A 22,979-nucleotide genomic window follows, 5' to 3' on the forward strand; every position below is an offset into this window, starting at 1 on the left:
AATGGCCATAGTTAGGATATGACTTCAAGGGACCAGAAACTGATAAATTTTTGAGCTACAATGTTAGAAACCGTTTAATATCTAATGCCAACTTTGTCTTTTTATCACTGCATCATACTGTGCCTTGCCATTAACATGATTCTGATTTAGTAACATTTCTCCAATTGAAGGCTTGACACATTAACAACTCTTATACTAAAAGAGTTCATCTAGCTTTTGTTTCTGTTTTAAAGTCTTTCCAAAACATTTTTCTTCTTAATAGCTAACATATTAGATATTAGATATTAGATATCATGCTTCTTTAAAAGTTTACTTCCTAGATGGTGCTTTTGGATCATTTAAAAATGTTACTTGGGTGACATTTCATTTGCAGGTGATGAAATTTCTTCTTTGAAAATGAGAAGGCCCTGCTCAAATTGTACTTGCTCATGCTTTTAAGAGGACAAAATGTAACTTACCCCCCTAAAATTATTGTGACAGCCAAGAATGAGAGTTTGAAAATTTGATGTTAATATTCCTTTTCCTGCAGGGTTGGATCACTCTCATCTAGCAGGCCAAGCAAGTTCCCACAATACCCAGCCTCTGAGTGGTACCCCTAGGACTGTGGGGAATAGGACAACTCTGTGTGGCTGGTATTAAGGATTGGGGGAGGTTAAGAGGAAGGAGAGAGAAATGGAACTTAGGGGCTGATTTCTGCTCTTTTAATTTCGTTGCCCATTATAGGATGCACAGGGCCAATTATGAAATACTAACACATATCCTGACCAAATTGAGAAGTTTGTCTTTTAGCACCTCCCATATGGCTAGTGCCTTCCATCTTGCTATTGAATCCCAGGCATTGTGGATTCTGGGGTGCCCAAGAATCCTGGGAAATGCCCCATCCTCTAGTTCTATCCTTATTTATGTGATTGGTCTAAACTTTCTTTCCTTAAAGAGCTTTGTATCTGTGCATGCATGCTATAAATTTCTCTATTGTAAAGAATTAGTGATAATCACAAGTATGATCACATGAAGTATGCTCTAGAGTAGCACTGTCCCATAGAACCTCCTGGAATGGTGGAAATGCTCTACATCTGTGCTCTCCAAGATGTCAGCCACTAGCCACAGATGGCTATGGAGCAACTGAAATATGTTAGTGCAACTGAGAAATTCAATTTTTCATTATGTTTAATTTTAACAAATTTAAATTTAAAAAGCCATATGTGACTAGTGGCTACTGTATTGGATAGCACAGTTCTAAAAATTTTTATCTTAATGCAAAAAATGATAGCCAGTAGGCAGGTGGGTCTTTGGCAGACCTTGCAGACACCCCACCTCAGAGGAGAAAGGTGAGCCAGCTTCCCTGGTCCCCAGTTACCTGACTGCTTGACTGCTTGTGGCAAATCAGACTGCATAGAAAATATTTCAGGGAGAAGGTAAAATGCTCTATTATGTCTCACATATTTTGACACCATCTCCTTTTTTTTCCCCTTGCCTTTTATCCCCCTCAGGTTTCAAAAGAAGAATTTTTGAACTATTATGCTGGTGTTAGTGCTTCTATTGACACCGATGCCTATTTCATTTTAATGATGACAAAATCCTGGAGATTATGAATTTCTGTCTATTAATTCTTTTGGAAATCGGAGACTCTCAGAGAGTGGAATGACTTTGAAAGAAGTCCAGTGCTATAGATTTTTGACAAGGTGTAAACTAAAGTTTCTGAAAGATCTAGGGTTTTAAAAGCAATAGATCTTCAGTCACCTTACTTAATGGCCTGGGACATATTCATTTGCTTAAATGCCTGAGGATATATTTTTAAATCAGAAAGAAAGGAAGAACTGAAGGAAGAAAGGAAGCCATGAAGTGAGATTGGAAAGTCGTTCTTAGGTGAAATAATGTACCCCTTGTTATAGTCGTTTCTCTCACAGGGGTAAATGTAGGTGTTTCCCCACACCTTTACTTATTCTGTCTTTGGAGTCTTTAGCAGGAGGTGATGATGAAAAGATTGGGGGATCATCTGATTGTGTAATGTTTCCGAGCTTACTTATTTTAATGTGTTTCTTGGCGAATACAAATAAAATTTATTTTATTCTGAAATCTAATGGCCTTCCCCCCCACCCCCATCTTCATACTTTAATCTACAGATATAAAGTCAGCAAATGCCCACACATGCATGAACAGGGGACATGAGTGATTTTGGTGATGAAAGCAAAGTGAGTCCAGTTGGCCTCCTTGGTGGAAGGCTGGGCTTTTATGGAGTGAGTTCACTTCCTGGATCAACCTATTAGGACGAAAAGCAGTGTGCAGGGAAATCGAAGTGCCCATGAGAATTCTTGGAGGTTTTTTGGAACTTTAGGGTATATTGATGAGGAAGACTTTGAAACTGTTTTGAGAATTTGCCTTTGGAACCCACTTTTAGGCTCCTCCACAAGGAAGGTAATACCAGGTTTCCTGACCATTTAATAATATCTGCTTCACAGGAAACAAAAATGGCCGGGAGCCGACTACACATAAAACCACAGACGTTTATCTTGGAAAAGATGAAGAAATGAGGTGGGAGAGGAGATGAAAGACTGAGCTGGGCTTCTCAAACTTTGATGAGCCCCCAAATCACTGAAAGATCTTGTTAAAATGCTAATTCTGATTCAGAATTCAGGAGTGGATTTAGCCTTTCTAACAAGCTTCCCTGTGATGTTGATGCCTCTGGTCTTGATCTGTGATCTCTGGTCTTCCCTGTGATGTTGATCCCTCTGATGCCTCTGGTCTGGTAACACGGCCAGTAGCAAGGGTTAGAGATACCAGCGTGAATATTTCCAGTGATTTTGGTTTATCCAAAATTTGATTTTGGCCATCTCTAGTTGGCCATCATAATTTGTGAGGTTTAGTTGCTGAACCATCCTCTCCTTGCCCATCAAGTCCTGAAAATACAAAGGAGGCACCAAGAATATGTATGTGCTTCCCAGGCTCGTGTAGGAGAGAAATAGGACTCCCGAGACATCTTATATGGAGGCATTTTGATTGGAGCATTTCTCACGGCCAAGGGCTGAGTCCTGTAGCCTTCCAGCCTCGAGGATCTGATTGTGTCAGCCCATTGAGAGTAGGTTCCTCTTTTAAGACAGACCTATGTTGAGCAAGCTCATAGCAACTGATGCTACAACTGGCATACCATCTACTATGGAGAATGCAATTCTCACATTTGCTGAGGTCAGATCAGAGAACCTTCTCTGTGTTTGAGGATGGGAGAGAGTGACAATTAGCTCCTGGTTCAGTTGCTTTTAGCAGTTTATTCTCAGGTGCCATAAGCAGGGCAGAGGACAAACAAATCACATGTTAGGGCAATGTTTGCTGTAAACAAACTCTAAAATTTACAAAAGCTCATACAATAGATATTTATTTTTTCATTCATGAAATAGTATTATGTATCAGCTGTTTATAGTCAGTGAACAGCTTTCTCTAGGTGGTGATTCTGGGTTACAGGATTCCTACATTTTGTGGTTCTGCTGTTTTCCAGGGCTCTGTAGTCACTGATATCCAGTGCTTGTTGGGGAAGAGTGTGTAGAGAAGGCTGAAGAATTTTCTGAAAAACTATGGCCTGGAAGGAAGACACATTTCTGCTTGTATTTTGTTTGAGGATGACTGGTCACATGATTATCTCTAAGTGCAAGGGAGGCTGGGAAGTGTAGTCTTAGGAAATCTTCCTAATCTAACACGGGGAGGGTACAAATTTTAGTGGACCACTAACCATCTCTGCCACTTAAAATAGTAGTTCTCATTGCCTTATATTTTCTTTCTTTTTTAAAAAAAAATATTTATTTGAGAGAGAGAAAGCAAGCCGGTGAGAGAAAACATGAATAGAGCAGAGGGAGAGGGAGAAGCAGACACCCCACTGACCCGGGCAGCCCGATGTGGGCCTCGATCCCAGGACTCTGGGATCATGACCTGAGCCAAAGACAATTAACCCACTGAGCCAGTGCCCCTGACTTCCATTTTCTTGAGGAGGTATGCTTGGTGGTCTTGTTAACCCATGTGAAGTAAGATATTTGCCAGATTGGAGAAGTATAGAGCTGAAGTCTTTCTATCCTTAGCCATGTTAGCAACTAAGAAAACAACTTCTCAACAATATCAGATAATGATTCCCCACCTAGCCAGTCTTGTCAATTGGGCCTTATGGCCCTATTCCAGATCTTGAAATTCATGCTACACTAATACTGAGGCAACTCATCCTGTATCTGCCTCTATGGTATAGAAGCTAGGAGTTTTTCATTTATGTCCACACAGGAGTTTTCTGTGGGGAGTTGTAGCTATGTCCTGTCTCACATACCGGAACCAAGTTATTCATGTTAGTGAATGAGAAAATTTTTGCCCTAGAGGCAGATCTTTCATTGGAAACTTAATTATAGAGTTATTTGGTCACTGGAATAAGAACAAAGGACATAGGGACGCCTGGGTGGCTCAACGGTTGGGTGCCTGCCTTTGGCTCAGGTCATGATACCGGGATCCGGAATTGAGTCCCACATCAGGCTCTTGGTGAGGAGCCTGCTTCTCCCTCTGCCTATGTCTCTGCCTCTCTCTCTCAGTCTGTGTCTCTATTGAATACATAAATAAATCTTAAAAAAAAAAAAGAACAAAGGGCATGAAGATTAGAATATTTAATGAAATTAGGCTGACGGTTTATTGCATTCATCTTGCCAGTGAGACCATAACATTCTTTTTACAAGAGTCCCTGGAGGGAAATAACAGAGATTCCCTCTCTGACCTCTCTCTTTCTCAGTGCTTCATAGTTGATGACTCATAGAAGGGACACTTTTCGCTTTAGATATGTTAATTAGACATGTCTATGAAATCACTCAGGATCTAGCCGGCCTCACCCATTTGAGGGTGATGTTTGTCTCTGTAGGGTACCTTTTATATACCTCTATTCTAATTAATTTTGTAAAAAATCTCACAGTAAAGATAGCATTGCTTTGAGGCCTATCTTATTTCCATGTTATTTGGAGTGTACCTTACTACAGTTCCAGTGAAGTGACCACAGACATCAAATACTTTTTTGTTTCATATTGGTGGGAGAAATTAAATCAGAAGAGGACAATATTATCTCAAAATAATTCAGCAGAATAACTAATCATCCTAATTTAATAAATTATGGGAAGATTTCAAGTTTGCAAGTGTTGTGTACTGACAACGTGGACTATTATTACAAATAGAAATTATAGGAAAAGATTTTAGAATCAAGTAGAGTTAAAAATCAGAACATCATTAAGATCTTAGCTTTAAAATATAATGCCAGCCACTAAAAATGGGAAGCAGGGAGACCTTACTTTCTTTGGTTGCAAGAGACCAGATAGTAGACATTTGTACATGTTTCTCATGTTCACTTGAAATCAGCAGATCCAAAATAAAGTTCGTTACTCCTTTCCCTGCCCTCCATTAACCCCACCCCAAGTTCTACTTACAATGAGCATGCTTCTGTGTCTTCAGCTATATGAGCAAGAAATCCAAGGATCTTTTTCCCTCTCTTGCCAAGAAATGGTTAAGAGTACAAATTCCAGAGCCAGCTTGCTTGGTTTAAAATCTGACTCTGCTTTGTCGAATATTGGTGATGTGGATGGAACTGGAAGGTATTATGCTGAGTAAAGTAAGTGAATTGGAGAAGGACAATCATATGGTTTCACTCATATGGGGAATATAAGAAATAGTGAAAGGGATTATAAGGGAAAGGAGGGAAAATGAGTGGGAAAAATTAGAGAGGATGACAAAACATGAGAGACTCCTAACTCTGGGAAACAAACAAAGGGTAGTGGAAGGGGAGGCGGGCAGGGGGATGGGGTAACTGGGTGATGGGCATTGAGGGGGGCACTTGATGGGATGAGCACTGGGCATTATACCATATGTTGGAAAATTGAACTACAATAAAAAAAAATCTGACTCCGCATGGCTTACTAACTGTATAACCTTAGGAAAATGACTTGACCTCTCACACCTCAGTTCTTCATCTGTTAAATGGAGATAATAGTAACTATACTATAGGGTGAGGGTTAAATGGGTTACAGAAAGCACTTAGAACCTTAGCTAGTGCTAAATGAGCTCTGTACAAGGGTTTGCCATTATTTCACATCACTTTCTAGAGTCAGCTGATTTTTTGTGTGTCCCTTCTCTCCTTCCCCACTGTATACATTGAGTTCCTCTTACCTCAAATACAGATATGATCTCCTGGTAAGTCTGTGCCTATAGTCTTATACGTTTTCCTCCACGCTTCATGCTAATACTAGGATGATTTTTCCTAAGCCTCAGGTTCACCTACATAACTTCATTTCTTAAAGACATTCAGTAACTCCCCAAGCCCATTTAAGAGTTCAGACATAGGGATACCTGGGTGGCTCAGTAGTTGAGCCTTTGGTTCAGGTCGTGATTCTGGGGTCCTGGGATTGAGCCTGGCATCGGGCTCCCCAGAGGGAGCCTGCTTCTTTCTCTGCCTGTGTCTCTGCCTCTCTCTGTGTCTCTCATGAATAAAGAAATAAAATATTGAAGAAAAAGAGTTCAGACATATGGTGTGGCATTTAAGACCTCCATAATTTGTCCTGACATATATATTCCCAAATGTCTCTCCCATCACATCCTTCATATTTTCCATGCTTTGGTATACAAGTGTGTTCTAATAAAGAATTCATCTGGTCTTTGTACCAGGTTCCTGGTGGACAGCTTCTAAAATTCTTGGAAATTTCTGAATGATTAAAGTGTCCTGGTGATACTAACAAGGTGACCCAGGGTGAACAGCTAGACTTGGGAGTGGGGGAGGCTGCTCACCAGAAAGCTGTACCACATGATGAGACAATTGGAGCTTTGGGCCAGGCCATCTCTGAGAAGGGGAGGGGTTCTGGAGATTGAGTTCAGTTTCATGGACAATGATTTCAAGCATGGCCACATACTGAACCTCATTAAAAACTCTCAACATTGAGTCTCAGTGGCACTTCCTGGTTGGTGAAAATATCGATGCACTAGGAGGGTGACATGCCTTGATTCCAGAAGACGAGAAGAGAGCACTCTGCATTTCTTCTCAGAATTTGCCCTACACGTGTCTTTTTCTGGCTAGTCCTCCTGATTTGCATTCTTTACAATGAAATTCACACACACACACACACACACACACGCATGCACACATGCACACACGCTCACACATACTATTGAATCTGTTTCTCTGGAGAACCCTGACTAACACAGAAGTGTGAGTGGCCCTGAAGTAAGAAGTAAACATCTGAAGTAAGAGCATTCTTGTTGGGGACTCTCCCCTAAAAGTTTGGGAGCCTTCAAACTCTGGGTGGTTAGTGCCAGAACTGAATTGCAGTATATCCAGTTGGGATTGAAACAGCATAACAAGCTAAGTGATTATTTGCTATACTGACTCCTATTTCAAGGCCTAATTCAAAAGTTAAAGCCTTTACAAAGCTTTCCATGATCTTCCAACAAGATTGGCTTCCTCTTTCAATATTCTATTTCTCTTTCATTGAGTATATGTATATTTTTATATCACAGACTACCAGTCAGATGTATAAGAAATATTACTTTATTTTCTCCAGCAGACATTCAGATTGGAACATATACCCCATTGAAGCTGCCTGGCAGGAAGTGTAGTTTAAGTCTTTCCTGGGACCTCCACCAAGGTTGTTCTATAGTTGTTCTTATTTTAATTTAAGATTTATTTATTTATTTATTTGATAAAGAGAGAGAATGTGAGCAGGAGGGGCATAAGGTGAAGGAGAAAAAAAATCTCAAGCAAACTCCACGCTGAATGCCCAGCGTGACACCAAGCTTGATCCCACCACCCAAGAGATCACAACCTGAGCTGAAACCAACTTAAGCTTAACCAGCTGAGCCACCCAGGTACCCCTTGTTCTGTGGTTCTTAGATGTGGCATGCAGGGGAAGGGAAGGGTATAACCTCAGTTCATATAGGCCATCCTTGATACATCTATTGTCCCTCTTTTTAAGTTCTCTTTAAGTCCATAGAATCATGGCAGCTTCTCTACCATACTTGGGAAATGACAGTTTTGAGAAGTTACCGATAGGGTAGATGAAAAGCTCACTTTTCAGAAATCTGTGGCTATCTAGGTGAGAAATCCAATAGGCAGTTGAGTGTTCATTCATTCAACCAACAAGTATTTATTGAGCAAATACTCAGTACTACCAGTAAGTACTGTCTCAGGTGCTGAAGATTTAACCTTGAATGAAAGACATATGATATATTTACTCATGGAAGTTCAGCTTAGTAGACATGATTCTAAAACTCAGAGTATAGGTCTGGATGGACAGGAAAATCTTGAAGGTGGAGAGCCAATAAATGTAATGAAAATAGCAAAGGTACAGGAGATATCATATGACTGAAGGGGCAAAGTTCTGGAGTGGGAGGGAAGGGTGGAGTAAAGAACAGTAATGGTTGATTTGGTCTTCTACTGATAGAAGGGCATCTCATTCTTTGAGAGAAGAGTTGGTAGGGATTTGTGGGCATTTGGGAGTTTGTTAATAAAAATAGGAAGGGAAGAAAATGTCATGGCCTGGTTTTCTCAATGTAAAGGCAAAAACACCTGCTGGGAATGAGAAAGGCTGAGGTTTAATGGGAGGACTTGGAGAAGTGGAGGTTTGGCAGGAGTCATGGAAGGCATTGAGGGGAAGCACCAATGAAGGAAAGCACCAGTAAAGGAAAGTAAAAATTTATATGGACACCTTTTGGCAGGATTCTGAGATTTTCAATGGGACAGTATAACAGGGTAAAGAAGAGATGCAAACTGTAGAGACATGTCCTATTGAAAAAGAACTTTGCCTATCTCCATTTTGATCTCAGTCTATAATTTCTAACTAAGTCCTTTTTTCCAACTTATCTCTTAACTCAGGCAAAAGATCTGGCAGGCAAAGATTTCCATAATGGGAACCAAAACCACTCCCTCAAGCAGTAACAATTGCCTGGATGCTAGGAAGACCCTGCATGATTGACCCCAGAGCAATGATTGATCTGACCTTTACTGCTCACCTAAACGTACTCACAACTTTTGTCCCACATTTTCCTTATATAAACCTAGAAGTATTTTCAGCACTTTGGAGACAGCCTTGGGCCACTATTCCTCTGTCTTCCTAGTGTTGGCCTTGCTGAAATAAATTCTTTTGTTTCACTACCAGTCATCTCTCTGCCTTTGGATATTGTAAGAGGTGAATGGCTGAACCTGTTCTGTTTTGGACCCCTGGAACCAAGCGCTCTCGCACCCTTGGGCTCCCATTACAGTTTCATCTTGTTCCATAGCATCTATCACTGCAATTTGCACACAAGAGGTGCTTGATGAACTGTGGTGGAATTCAGAAATTATTTAAAAGATGGGAGAATAGGGGATCTTGAAGTTCACTGTTGTGTCACCCATAACACAGGGAAGAAATCAGACTATGATTGTAGAACAGCAGACTCTCACCTTTTATTAAGTCAATATCAATGTTATCCTAGAAAAATAAACTTTGTACAAAAAATAGAAGTTTTAATTCCAAATAATAATTATATTGAGAAACATTAGATTCTTTTATTTTTATTATAATAATAAAGTGTATACACTCCCTCCCAAAAAGAAAAGAAGACAAAAATGGTAATTGAAAAGTCTCTTATTTTTATGTTCCCATCTATCATTCTATTCTTCTCCTTAATAATAATAAAACATTTTGGATCTTTGTCTTCCAGAGTTTTTTCTAAGCGTATTCTAACTCTAATACTCTGTCTCTCTCTATATATATATTTAGAAAAGATAATTTGGGGTACCTGGGTGGCTCAGTTGGTTAAGTGTCTGACTTTTGGTCTCAGCTCAGGTCATGATCTCAGGGTCTGGAAATTGAGCCCTGTGTCGGTATCCATGCTTAGTGGAGAGTCTGCTTGAGATTCTGTCTCCTTTTGCCTTTCCTCTAGCTAGTGCTCTCTCTCTCACTATTTTTCTCTCTAAAATCAATCAATAAATCCATCTTTAAAAAAATGTTTTGTAGTAGACACTTTTGTTTGCTTCTCTAATATACTTTATTTCATTCCTCTCACCCTTGTTTTGGCTAGGTACTCATCTCATCCCCAGGTCCAAAGAGTGAGCCATTTTCAAGCCAGTTCGTGTATGGCATTCTCTAGTGACTGTCCTTGGTCCAGGGATGCATACATGACTAGCTGGGTCAATCATGCCAAAGGGAAAAAAAATTAAATGCCATGCTTAGGAGGGAAGTGTGTGTGTGTGTTTTCTCCCACCTGACAATTCATGTGAGAAATGGCTACATTCATTGCTATTAGATTAAGGGATCAATGAATATTGAAATCCTTCAATTTCCCAATCATTTTTCTTTTCCCAAAGATTCCCCGTACAGTATAGACAAAAGCCACTTCTTTAAGGGATGGAGAGAAGGTATCTGTGCCTACTGCTGTATGGATGGGACAGGAGAACTTTCTCATACAGGGACATTTGTGTTGTCCTATAAATGTGGCTTCCTATCTGTCTTCAGATCTGACTGAAGGAGGTGCCTTAGTGGCTCAACTCTTTACCCCTTTCCTATCCACATGCTTTACCTCATGTTTCAGACTTCCCACACAAGAGAAAGTATTTCTTCACTCTTTGAGCCTAGCCTTGGCCATTTGACCTGTTTGGCCAATAAGATGAGGTGCAAGTGACAGGTGTGCCAGTTCTGGGCTTAAGCCTCAGAAAGTCATTGTGTTCCTGTTTGTTCTCTTGTGTCTCTACTATGAAAAGAATAGACCTGAGTAGCCTGTTAGTCTCAAGAAAAAGGCAATTCACAGATCATTGTGTTCCCATTTGAACCCAGCATAAGTCAGCTGACTTCCATTCTGTTGCCGATGCTGGAGTCATCCCAGCTGATACTAGTAGAACCACCCAGTGGAACACAGCCTGGGTCATTCAACTCCCACACAATGGACAATTTGTGACAATAAATGATGTTTAAATTACCAATATTCTAAATTTTACATACTCAAATGTATCACTCTTTTTTAATGGCTTCTGGGTTTTGTGCCTTTTTTTAGAAATGCTTTTCACATCCAAAGAGTATAAAATGATTTGCCCAAGTCTTCCAGCAAATTTGTTTTCATTTTAAAAATCGTATCTTTGATCTATGTTGATTTATTTTAGAAGTCAGTTAGTACTTCACTCTTTATCTACAAGTGGCTAGTGTATTGTTCTAACCTCTATTAAGTAATCTACCTTTTCTTCACTAATTAATGAAATTTTTGTAAGTACACTGATCTGGACACATAGGTTTTCTAATCTATTCATTGTCAAAAAAAAAAAAAAGAAGAAGAAAAGGAAAAAAAGAAAATCTGAGGATATCTATAATTTCTAGGCAAGTCATTTTACAGCTTTTTGCACTGATAATTATAATTTTGTCATTTCTAAATGTATAATGAACATAGTTTATATTGCGTTTTAAAAATGAGCAAATGTCAAAATCACTCATATAGTTAGTCTTGTCTCAATTCTTTTCTTCTCCAGAATTGTGCAGGTGCTTCTTAAACACATATTTTTCAACATGATATTTAGAACTATAGTGTATGTATATATGTAAATGATATGTAAGGCTACACATCACTTATTAAATATGATTATTTCTGAGCAATGGAATTAGAGAATGAGATCTTTTACTTGTTTCATCATACATGTCTGTCTTTCTTGAATTTGAAGGAACAAATATTAGTTTCTTATTAAATATTCAATGAAGATTTTTTTCCCTTTTAAGGAGATTTTATTTTATTTTATTTTTTTAATAATAAATTTATTTTTTATTGGTGTTCTATTTGCCAACATACAGAATAGCACCCAGTGCTCATCCCGTCAAGTGCCCCCCTCAATGAAGATTTAAAGAAATAATTCAACATATGGAAATATTATAATCAAAGACCTTAATAAAGTTGTTATGTCTCTTAGTGTATTTTTTGCTTGATCCTTTTGAGTTTTCTAGATATGCAATCATTCCTTTTGCCAATATTAATCGTTTAGTTTTCTCCTGTTTAATAATTATGCTTTTTACTTTTTCTCTTCGTCTAATTGCATGTTCTAGATTTCTAGAACAATGTTAAATGTAGTGACAGTGGAATTTCTTGTTTTATCTCTAAATTTAATGGAGTACTTTTAATATTTCACCATTGAGGATGACCCTGGCTTATATTCCACTCTTATTTTACTAAAGTTTTTTGTTTTATTAAAAAAAACCTAAGCATCACTCAAATCTACACTGTTACTCTCACATTTCAATCCATGAAAGTTTATTGATGGTAAAAAAGGGACTTGACAGCACATTCATCAGTCTCATGGAATAACACTTACTGAATTTTTATCTAATTAAACCAGTTATTCCTTAAACTATAAAAGTAACATTTTACTATTATCCACTTATCACAGTGTCTTTAGCATATTAAAATGCTTTCTGATTATTTGTCCTTTTTGCTTAGTGATTAGTTTGATTCATAGTTTGCAGCAACTAATTTGTCAGAAAAAAAGAAAAAGTCCTTCTCAGTCTCTGTGAATTCTCTTCTCCTCACTGAGAAACCTTTAGCCAGAGTAGAAAGGAACTGACCCTCATAATTTACAGTTGAGAGGTCCACAAGATCAATTCAAGTATTTCTGCAGAATTTGGCATTGGAGTTTTATTTTTCAAACCTCAGGGGCATCTTATGTTGTTTGTTTCACATTTGTTTTCACCAGTTGCTTTGTGAGTATTAACGTATTCCTCTGACCCACCGAGTTTTATGCATCATACTTTCTTTGCCTTAACAGCTGCCTCACTACAAGCTATACACAAATCTCACAAAAATGCCACGAGCCATTAAAATGTAGAAGTTAGATTAGACTTTAATGTGCATCTAAAATAAAAAAATAAGTAAATAAGCAAAATTAAATTCAGACATTCATCAGAGAAATGAAGCTTTGGAAAATTCTCTCCCCTACCCTATTGTTTCCCCATGTCTGTGGTTACAGTGGTTAAGAGTGCAGCTGGGGAGGTAACTGTGGATGGGGAAGGCAACCGACTTCTTACACGTGGCTGCCCAGATGTTCTACTCTCTCAGAGATGAGTGCCTGCCTCTGAGCATCCCGGCCTGGCATCATTCTATCCTGAATGGTTATGAAGAAAGACACTGACTAATGCAATATCATTCGCTAACATGCTGATTCATTCATTCCACGTTATGATTGAGTGCTGTCTGGATCTTAGGTATTGTGTTTAGCAACAGACATAAATCCCAATAAGTCACAATTGTCTCCACCAGAGTGTAGAAGCCCATAGGGGAGTCAGATTAGGTAGTGACAAATCAACGTGGTGACAGTAGAGGTAAGCACAAGGTGTTATAGGATTCCTCCATAAACCCTGATCACACATGGAATTTATTATGCTGCACCTGATTAAAATCCTCCCAAGTACTCCCACCACTTGAGGACTAAATCAAAACTTCTGAGACTGGCATGTCAAACGCTTAACCACTGGCCCCCACTAACTCTGCCAAGTGCCATATCAGCCTCTGCTCAGCAGACTCTCTGCCTGAGGATGGCTTCCACTGAACCACCTGCTGAAGGAATCCGCACCCTTCATTCTCTCTGTGAGATACACTGACATCTACACTGAGACTTGGCGGCTAGCAGGTTATCCTCTAGAACATTCTGTACTCACCCAGTGAAACTTAAACTCACCCAAGTCAGTCCTGCATGTTCCAGACTTGTTTAGACCAGTTAGACCTGTTATTGTAACCATATTACGAGGCCAATAAAGTACAAGTATGCAAAGAAAGATTGACGTTGATCTATGACAACCTTCAATGGTTTGAAAAAACCTGACAAAGTCACGTTGAAAGAATCTTGCTACCACAGCGTTGAAAACACGATGATATGAGATTAAGCTGGAGAATACCTTTAGAAGTTAGCCACTTACACTTAGATTTTCTTTTTTGGGTCTGAAAGTCCTTATCCATCTTAAAGAAAGCAAAACTAGGGAGAAGAGATGATGTGTTGCAGTGTGCTTTAGCAAAGAAAGACAATGTGAAACCACGGTCAACAGCCCACAACCCAAAGGAGTGGCTTTGGCCTTGTTACAAATGAGTGGGGAAAGAACATATAGGCAGATGTTTCTAACTAAAATAAAATGTTCCAGGCAGATATGTATTATTTTTTATGAAAGTGCCCTATGTCTGACAATCAACACTCTACTGTTCTCAACAAGGAGGACAAGGAGACATCACCTTTTGTATGTGTAACTCCCCGAATGTCCTGTGTTCTCACAGATCCGTGACTTTGAGCACACTGTTTCCTTTGCCAAGAAATGTCCTCCACACTCCTTTATCTGGCATATTCCTGCTTACTCTGCACTGCTACATCAAAGTGCGATTTCCTTCACATTACCTCTTCTGGTCTTTTATAATTTTTTTCCCCCGGCCAGCAGCAGAAGCTCATTCATATATTTGGGGACCACCCCACTCTATGAGACACCGCCTCTTACTGTAGGAGATGCGACCGCCAGCTATGTTCTTCTCTGCTCCCCATCGCTTGAGTGCAGGTACCCCAGCTAGGCATAGTTATACCGAACCACTGGCTCCAGCCCCTCCTTTAAATCGGTGGCCAGTGACGTGACGCTGCCAGACATAGCTACCAAATCTGCTCTGGGGTTGGTGGTGGCCGTGGAGGAGGCCGATTTCAGTTCCTGGGGGTGCCAGTGGTAGAGATAAGGGGTGGCTGTGGGAACTCCATGTTTGGTTCTCTGACCCTCTCAGATATCTGGGAGGACTCTAAGTAGCCTTTATTAAATTCCTTTTCAGCTCTGAACAGCCTAAATTTGTTACTATTGCTTCAGCTGAGAATCCTGATGACACGTTGCCTTAAAGGCTGTGATATGACACTGTCACTGTTCCTATGTGTCTCTGTCCCCCGGTGACTGTAAGCTGGAAACAGTGCATCTCATCTCTGTAACTCCTATAGCTAGCACAGGACAAAGTAGTGCAAAGCAGATACTCAACAAATTGCTGTTAATTCATTAATTTGTGAATTCACTACTCAATGGATGAATGCGTTTCCCATGAACATCCAAATATAAAATAACAGCAAATGACACCAGAATGCTCTCAGTGGCTAAGGAGAACTGTGGCCCATTTTGTCCCTATTCCTCACGGAAGACAAGTACAAGCACAGAGAATTCCATAGCGTTTAATTAAATATGAGATGATCACACACATTGGATACTTATACACTTAGCAGCTCTGCAAAATGTTTGTAATGCACATGGGAGGTACAAATCAGAGACCCTTCACTGTAGTGAACGATTGAGAGTTTTTAAAATAACCCCAAAGAAAAACCACTGAGCTGACAAATGCCATCTGACCTGTACCATTCCAGTTGTCTTACCACATGTTCTCATCACCTTCCTGGCCAGCTCTGTCTTGTAGCCCTTCCAGAAGTGCTATGAAAACACAAGTATGCACATCTGAAATAGCTTATACTTGGCTTTTCTGAAGCAAGTTTCCATGGAAACCAGAATGACAGGAGAGGCAAAGGCTAGTGGAAAATCAGGCAAATAAGCCAGGGCTCCCTAGATCCAGCCAGGACTGTTTAATCGACCAAATGAGCTGCCTGCTTAACAGTTTTCATTTCATGCTATATAGAACTAGCAGTTTCCATCTCTGACTTATGCATGGGCTCTCACCAGCTTTTCTTTCTTCATGAAATCCAAAAGGAGGTCGGTCAGAACAAACTTGTAATCTGACATTATACGTTGTCCCTGAGTAGAACATCACGCGTTAGCAGCAGTTCTGATTATGAGTATAGTACATGGACTTTAAATCCCTCCAGTAACAGACAGACATTCACACATGAAATTCAAATGATAATCTGTGCCCAACAATCCCGAAACACGGGATTTTAGAGCTAGAGTCTTCCTCAAGACTTACCCCCTCATTTTTTTGAGAGACTGTCTACTGTTACAGGGAAATAAACTTAATGCCTTCCAGTCCTGACTTCACACTTAAGGCTGAGTAACTTATTTGTCCTCTCTGTGCCCAACTTTTCCATAAACGAAAGCTAACAATGACACAGTTCATAGGACCTCTGTGGATAAGGTACAGGACCAGGTTGGCATGAGGTTTCCTAGGATAACCTCCTCTTTGAGACCCGGTTCCCATTTCTACAAAAGGTAAAGAACACACGTCCGGCTGGTGGAAAGGTCTTCTGCTGCTGACACGCCAGGCCGATTCTGCTTTTCCTCTGGGTAGACGTGTATCCCTTTTTTGGCATCTCTCCTGATTGTCTTCAACAGGGCACTTGGAAATGCCTCTATTATAGCACTTTGTGTTACTATGGTCATTTGTTTATGAAGCTGCCACCCACCCTCATTAGATTTTCTACTTTATGAGGCCCCCAGCTTTATTTGTCTTAGATCCCCTGCACCCAACCCTGCGGTTGGTACGTGGGAGGCTTTCCATAAATACTTGTCAAGGAAAAAAAAAGAGGGATAATGCTTATGGAAATGCTTTGAAAATCACAAAAGCACTAAGCAAATCTAAAAGAATGTGAGATTATATTCATCACTATTGATTCAGAGAAAAGGATTTGGAAAATACAATGCCCGACGAAGAATAAATGATCTTATTATCATTAGACCTCTAAGCCAACAGATAAGATCTGTTCTACAAAATCTAAAACCCCCTTCACAGATATCACAAAACAAAACAAACAAGAAAATTAAAAACACTTCGCCGCCCCCCCTCAACAAACTAAAACCAGAACAAAAAGATACAAAATATCAACAACAACAACAACAACAGTGACAAACTCCTGAACAAAACAAAACCCAACCCTGGACCTATGCCCTTCATGTCTTCCTGTGCCTTGGCTGCCCTGTGTGGTTCTGCATGTACCCAGGGGCGGGGGGCCTGCGGTAGAGGCCTCGGCTGCACTGTCCCCGGTTGCAATTGCTCAGCTATCTTGACTTGGTTCTTGGTTTGAGATAGTCACTAGGAATTCACCTAGACCAAGAAATGCAAGAGGATGCATGTCAAATCTTCCTTATCTTTAAGAACATGGCCATAGTCAGCTCACTCACTGCATGTGCATGTAGGTCTTCTCCCCAAAGCTTGTGGCCACATCCATGGCCATCACACTCAGGATGGTTTGTAGACACATTTGGGTTGGGGCAATCTCTACACACATAGAAAGGTTATTTTGGGCTCATTGCTCAAATGCACCTGAGTCCAGAGCTGGCAACAGTCTCTTCTATTATCGATGGATGTAGCTGGGTGGTGGTAGCAAGAGAATCATACTCTTGATAACTAACTAGAAATTCTGGGCTTCTCCTTTTTCAGAAAAACAAAATCAAAAGGGATTGGTGAGTTTTTCTTGCCTTCTTCAGTTTTCATAGATGTGGCTGGCCATGGTAGTTTGCACACTGTGTGACCCCTTCTTTCTCTTAGCCTTTTTAGTTTAGTGGTCATATCTCTGTGTGTCTGGGACACTCCTGGCTTACGCTGCTTGTCCTGGAGTATGTATAACTTCCCTTTTCATTTTCAAAAGCTGCCCAGTTTGGACAATAAATTCTATAGTCATCTCATTTTTTTTTTTGTCATCTCATTTGTTATTAGTGAGGTCTGGCACTTGAGAATGTGACCATCCCTAGTCAAGGTGGAGGCACATGGCTCAGTTGGTGGCATCAGGCGGGTGGGGCACAGTTAGACTCCTGGCCATCAAACAAAGCTGAGTGGGGGCAAAATGGACAAGTTACTTAACACCTCTAAGCGTCAGTTTCATCATCTATTAATGGAGAGAATAATAATAATAACAACAACAATTGTGCCAATGGCCCAGGATCACCATGAGGATGCAGAGAGACAAGCTGTAGAGAGCATAGAACACACAGTGAGTCCTAATAATGGTAGCTATCATCCCTGTTCTACTTCCTTCTGTCTTCCCTTGCCCTCTTCCTGCCTTCTGTTCCCCACTTTCCTCTCCTCCACCCTTTCACTCTTTCCTGCTTTTTTTTTCCTTTCTGAAATAATGGAATAATTTGGGTTGTCTGAAGCAGAGTGCTCCTGCCTTAAGCCAGATGCCCCTGGGTTGGGGAGGAGTGGTCCAAGCTATGTTTGAGAATCCTATAGATTATATGGAGTGCTTGCATTAATTTCATTTTCTTTGTGCTGCAAGGGAGAGTAGGTAAGGGCCCTGTCATCTTTGTCAGTCATCATGGTTCCAGTCCTGCACTTCTGTCAATTCACTGGTTTTGGTAGAAGCTGGACATGGTGACATATGCTTCTTCCTGACTTGATCCCAGAGAAGTGAGCACAGGCTGTCCCTGGGCAGCTGGGTTCGGTGTCAGGATTCCTGATTGGAAAGGAAATGGAGTGGGCACCGTGCCGCTTGTAGTTCCAGGGCCAAGCAGTAGACCCTGGTACACATGGGGCCCATTCTTGCCACCTTCCCTGCAGTCTGCAGACCTGGAAGAGGGGAGTGCAAGGGCCTCAAACATACTGACATTCCCGGCCAGGCATCCGAAAGGTGGATCTCCTCTGAAAGTTTTTGGGGTGATGACTGCATGCTCAGGTGGCCAAGTAGGGCCCTGCAAGCCCCCTCCAAGCCTCTGCTTTTCAGACTCGTCTAGCTGTGGAGAAGTGTCTTGCAGAAAGCTTTCTGCTTCATCTCTAGCTTGAATGCCATCCACCTTATGAATCTGGCAGTCCAGGAAACTTTCAGGATTGAAACTCACATTCAAATTCTGCACCAAAGAAGAGAGAAGGCATTGAGAGTGCTCCAAAGAGACACCAGCAAAGGTTCACATTAGGGAAGGATGTAAAGAACTTTCTGACAGGGGTTTATCAGAGAATGTTGGAAAATTACCCACATGTTCTAGTTGACTCTGCCAGAGTCTGAATGATACTGGCCCTGCCCTCCAGCCCTGGGGAATCCTGGGAGACTTCTGAGGCTTGTATCTCATTTAGTTGCCCCTCTAGGGAGCTCCAGCCAGGATCTCATGAGGGACCCTAGTCATGGGATGCACAAAAGACCAAAACTTGTGGTTCAGCTCTTTCCTATCCTGCACTACCATTGTTGCCTACTGGGATGCCCCCAGCATTGTGATAGAAGCCCCAGAAGCACTCACCTTTTTTGGTTTTTTACACAGTTGTTCCAGAGTCTTCTTATGATCAGGAAGACTGGGCCACACCATAGGCTTAATTCTGAAAGAAGAGGACATCGAGAGAGAGGAAATGAATGGTCTTTTCACTCATTCTGAGCCAAAAATCAGAAGAGCACATTTCTAGTCTTGGCTCTGCCACAACTAGGGGGGTGACCTTGGACAAGTGATTTGCCTTCCCTGGGCCTCGGGTGTCCTATCAATTCACTGAGGGATCACTGTCCATGATCTCTATGAACACCTCTGGGAGAGATCGCCGGAGACGAGGAACAGTGAGGTTTGGCAATGGCTTAGCTATGAAACCAACATTTGCCCTATTCATCTCCTCCTGATAGAGGTGTTGTCAACTTATTCCTTCTCTCTAGTAGCAGCAACTCTTCTGCTCTGATTTTGGTGGAAGTGAGGGATATTTTTTAAATCACGTGAGGAAATTGCTTTAAGGTGTCCCTTTTCAAATTGGAATATATCTGTGTTGTGGGCACCTTCCTAGAACATTAATAACTTGATGGTATATGTCAAGAACATCATTTTTAGCATGAAGCAAGCATGGATCTGTCATGGGGTAGAATGCAAAAGTCCCACGAATCCATGTGCTGAAATTCAAGACTTCAAATACATTCTGCATTTTTCCTGGGTACCCTCTGCTGCCCAGACATTCTGGAAGCTTGGTTACTATTCCTTTAGGATAAAAAGTTTGCCCTATATCCATTTACATATTTTCACCCATTAGGAATTGTGAAAATTCACCAGTGTTTAGGGTGGGGAGGAATATGGGCACTGCAATTCCTGAAATGCCTTATTATCCTTTGTAGTTTTCACATCAATAAATAGGGTTAGAGCTCCAACTCTCTGGGACCCCCTGTAACTAACGTCCTGATTACTTAAAGCTCACCTTTTTTTCCATAATGCAAAGGCCAAGATGACCATCAGAGTCACAGAGAAGAAACTCAGGATGCTAATAGTTAGTAAAACAGGATCCATCCGCCCTGGAACGGCAAGGACAGAACTTGGTGAGCAATCATGAACCATGCAGTAGGGGAGGCTTTCAGGGTGCTTTGAGTTTGTTTAGTGACTTAGGACAATTTTATTATTTCTTCAAAGTTGCTCTCCAGTGAACAGGATGACGTACCAGCCTTATGCACTAGGAATTTTGGCTTCAGTAAGTGGCACTGAATTGGGTGACCGGGTCTAGAACATCTGTCACTTGAGATACGAAGGTGACCAGGCATCAAAGATAGCAGCAGTCTCTCCCCAACTCCCACCACCAAGAGAAGGAGGCCCAGTAGGGGACTGGTGAAACTGAGGCTCCAGGCTGCAGGCTCAGCAATTTCCAGTCTGAGAAAGGGAGGCTGGGATGACAGAATGGTCCCCTCATACCTCAAAGAGAGGGTATAGGTGCCATGGTTTGGTTCCTCGGGGGCCTGCCTGAGCCATGTTCTTTGGTTCTCTGACCATTCTCCTACACCACATGGATATCTTTGTTATTCTGAGAAAGGAGCCATGGAAGAGCAGCACTCGCTTGCCCATCTTCCATCACCAAAGGTGCTCCCTGGAGGGGCTTTACAGAGACCAGCCATCGGGATTCCATTCTTAATTGGTAGAGTAGGGGTAGTAGGTAGGGCTTTTGTTCAGAATTAGTAGCAGTTCCCAAGAGCAGCTGGGTCAGTAGAGTCACTGATGCTACCAGAAGGGTCATTTGATCAATGACCAAGGGCCCTGTTCCACCACTTCCTTGTTCCTCACCAAAGGGGCAAAGATGGCAAGTCATTCTCCAAAGACAGCATAAGGATGCCCTCAGAGGAGTCCTAACTTGTGGGTTCATTTAATTTCTCTGCCTCTGACTCTTACTCACACACTTTGACACGCGAAGCACTCTGTGGTCACTTCCCACCTGTGATCTCTGGAGTTCTAAAGTGGAAGCTTGGACTCCATTCACTCCAGAAGCCTTGGAAATAGTTGGCGTTAGGGATGGACCGGACTTTAATCTCATACATTGCATCAGGTTGTAGCTTTCTCTGTAGGAGTGTCAGCTTTGTACTGGATAAGTTCACACACTAAAGAGCAAAACATGGCATTACATTTTTAGGATTGAAAAAGAAGTCCTGCCCAGATCCCTCAAATCATTTCAAATTGAATGCCCTTGGTCATATGGGTACTCTCATTAAGAAAGGAGTCATGAAGTGTGAGCTTCTAAATGATGCTACCAGTGGCCAAGCAGGGCAACAGTACCATGGTTCTTTGTTCAGGTGAGCTGGACTCTCCCACTCCAGGAGATTATAAATCACTCCCAGGCTCCCACCTTCCTTTCTACACTTCAGTTTTTTCCTCCCTTTCACCCCTTCCACATTCCAACGGGAAATAAAAGGGAATGGTAAGGTTAGTGAGCAGGAATAATTTCTCTCTAGAAAGATCCCATTCTACATTGCAGATAGCAATATAGAGGCTACAGTACCTTCAAAAATGTGTATTATTCTTAAGGGAAAAAAAGCATCTTTCAGTTTGAGGGGTAAAAAGTTAATATTCCATTGTTATTTACATTTGTAACAATGGAATGACTTATTCAATTATTAGTTTTCATATATTTATTGAATTTATGTATTTATTTTATGAGACATTTCCAAGTTTCTTAATTTTTCTGTTGTTACATTTATCCTTTCCTTAATGATTTATAAGACCTTTTTATAGATGAAAGATATTAACCATCCACACCATCTGTCCTTGTATGTGTGGCAATTTAATCCTAATTTCTAATTTGCCTTATGACTTTATTATGTAGGCTGACATTTATAAGCCTTTATTTTTATGTAGCCATCTTTTTTTTACTGCTTTTATGCTTAGAATATTCTTCTTCATCTCAAGATTATATAGACATTTACATATATTTTTCTACCTTTTTTAGAGTTTCACTTTTAAATAATTTCCTTAAATTATTATTTTTTTTTGGAGCAAGTTAGGCATTTAATTTAGTTTATTTCCACAAGCAGTAAACTGACTGTCCTGATACCATTTTAAAAATCCTTCTTCTCTTCACTATAGTTGCTTTTCCATTGGAGCAATTTTCAGATGAAGACTCAGGAGGGCAGGATCAAACTAACCTAGTTTTTGTGGTGGGTGGGTAGAAAGAGGGAGAGGCTGTTTGGGACAGACATTACACATAATCTAAGTACTGTAGAGAAGCATGCTCTGAACAGAGAAGGCTAATCCTGGCCTGAGCAAAGAGATCAGTATGGATGAGTAGACACTCTTTTCACCTTGAGAAGAAGTCATCATCTGGTTTTTGCCCAAGTGGTACAAAAAGGACAGAAGTTAAGCCAGTAGGCTCAGAGGAACCTGAAAAATCTGGGATACTCTACTTTTCTTCCCATCTTTTCCCCAAGACAGATTTCAGGGACAGCCAGACCATTCCGATGACAGGACTCATGGAGTCTAAATAATACTTCAGATTATGATACAAATGAAGGTTGTTACTTCAAGGATGAAGAACTCAGGTTTTTAGAAAAAAAAAAAAAAAAAAGAACATGAAGAAAAATATTCCATCTACCTCCATACTTTAAGCTGCTTCCACAACTCCCATGAACCAAATTCTCCCTATGACTTGTTCATGGTTTTTGCCTGATTTGGCTTGAGAGTTGTGTACTTTTTGAGACCCCCCAAATAAAGAGGATTTATTTGGTCTTAATCTATACTGTGAGTTCAACAACCTAATTTAGAGATATTATAAAGACAAAACAAAGAGCAAGAAAAAACATGAGAGCTAGAATGGGATGGTCCAGGGAAGATCTAGGTTTTGTGAAACCTGAAACTTTTATACTTTGTGGAGCTTCTCTCAGT

General features: G+C 40.7%; 2 protein-coding genes across 8 annotated transcripts in view; one reads left to right on the top strand and one right to left on the bottom strand.

Moving 5' to 3' along the window:
• The window catches only part of CAPSL (calcyphosine like), a 34,637-nt gene extending 32,561 nt beyond the window's left edge, over positions 1-2,076 (top strand). For all 3 annotated transcript variants that reach the window (XM_077896228.1, XM_077896230.1, XM_077896229.1), the window contains one exon: positions 1,491-2,076. Coding sequence is in view for 1 of the 3 variants with exons in the window: in XM_077896230.1 (XP_077752356.1) it covers positions 1,491-1,592 (102 nt within the window). In the remaining 2 variants the exon portion in view is untranslated. The remainder of the gene's footprint in view (positions 1-1,490) is intronic.
• A 10,747-nt stretch (positions 2,077-12,823) lies between these two features.
• The window catches only part of IL7R (interleukin 7 receptor), a 36,401-nt gene continuing 26,245 nt past the window's right edge, over positions 12,824-22,979 (bottom strand). For all 5 annotated transcript variants that reach the window (XM_077896232.1, XM_077896231.1, XM_077896234.1 and 2 more), the window contains 4 exons: positions 21,040-21,202; positions 20,041-20,134; positions 19,116-19,191; positions 12,824-18,731 (listed from right to left, as the gene is read on the bottom strand). In XM_077896232.1, coding sequence (XP_077752358.1) covers positions 18,231-18,731; positions 19,116-19,191; positions 20,041-20,134; positions 21,040-21,202 — 834 coding nt within the window. In that variant the 3' untranslated portion in view covers positions 12,824-18,230. The remainder of the gene's footprint in view (positions 18,732-19,115; positions 19,192-20,040; positions 20,135-21,039; positions 21,203-22,979) is intronic.

The sequence above is a fragment of the Canis aureus genome, chromosome 4, assembly GCF_053574225.1.
Source record: "Canis aureus isolate CA01 chromosome 4, VMU_Caureus_v.1.0, whole genome shotgun sequence".
Lineage (NCBI taxonomy): Eukaryota > Metazoa > Chordata > Mammalia > Carnivora > Canidae > Canis > Canis aureus.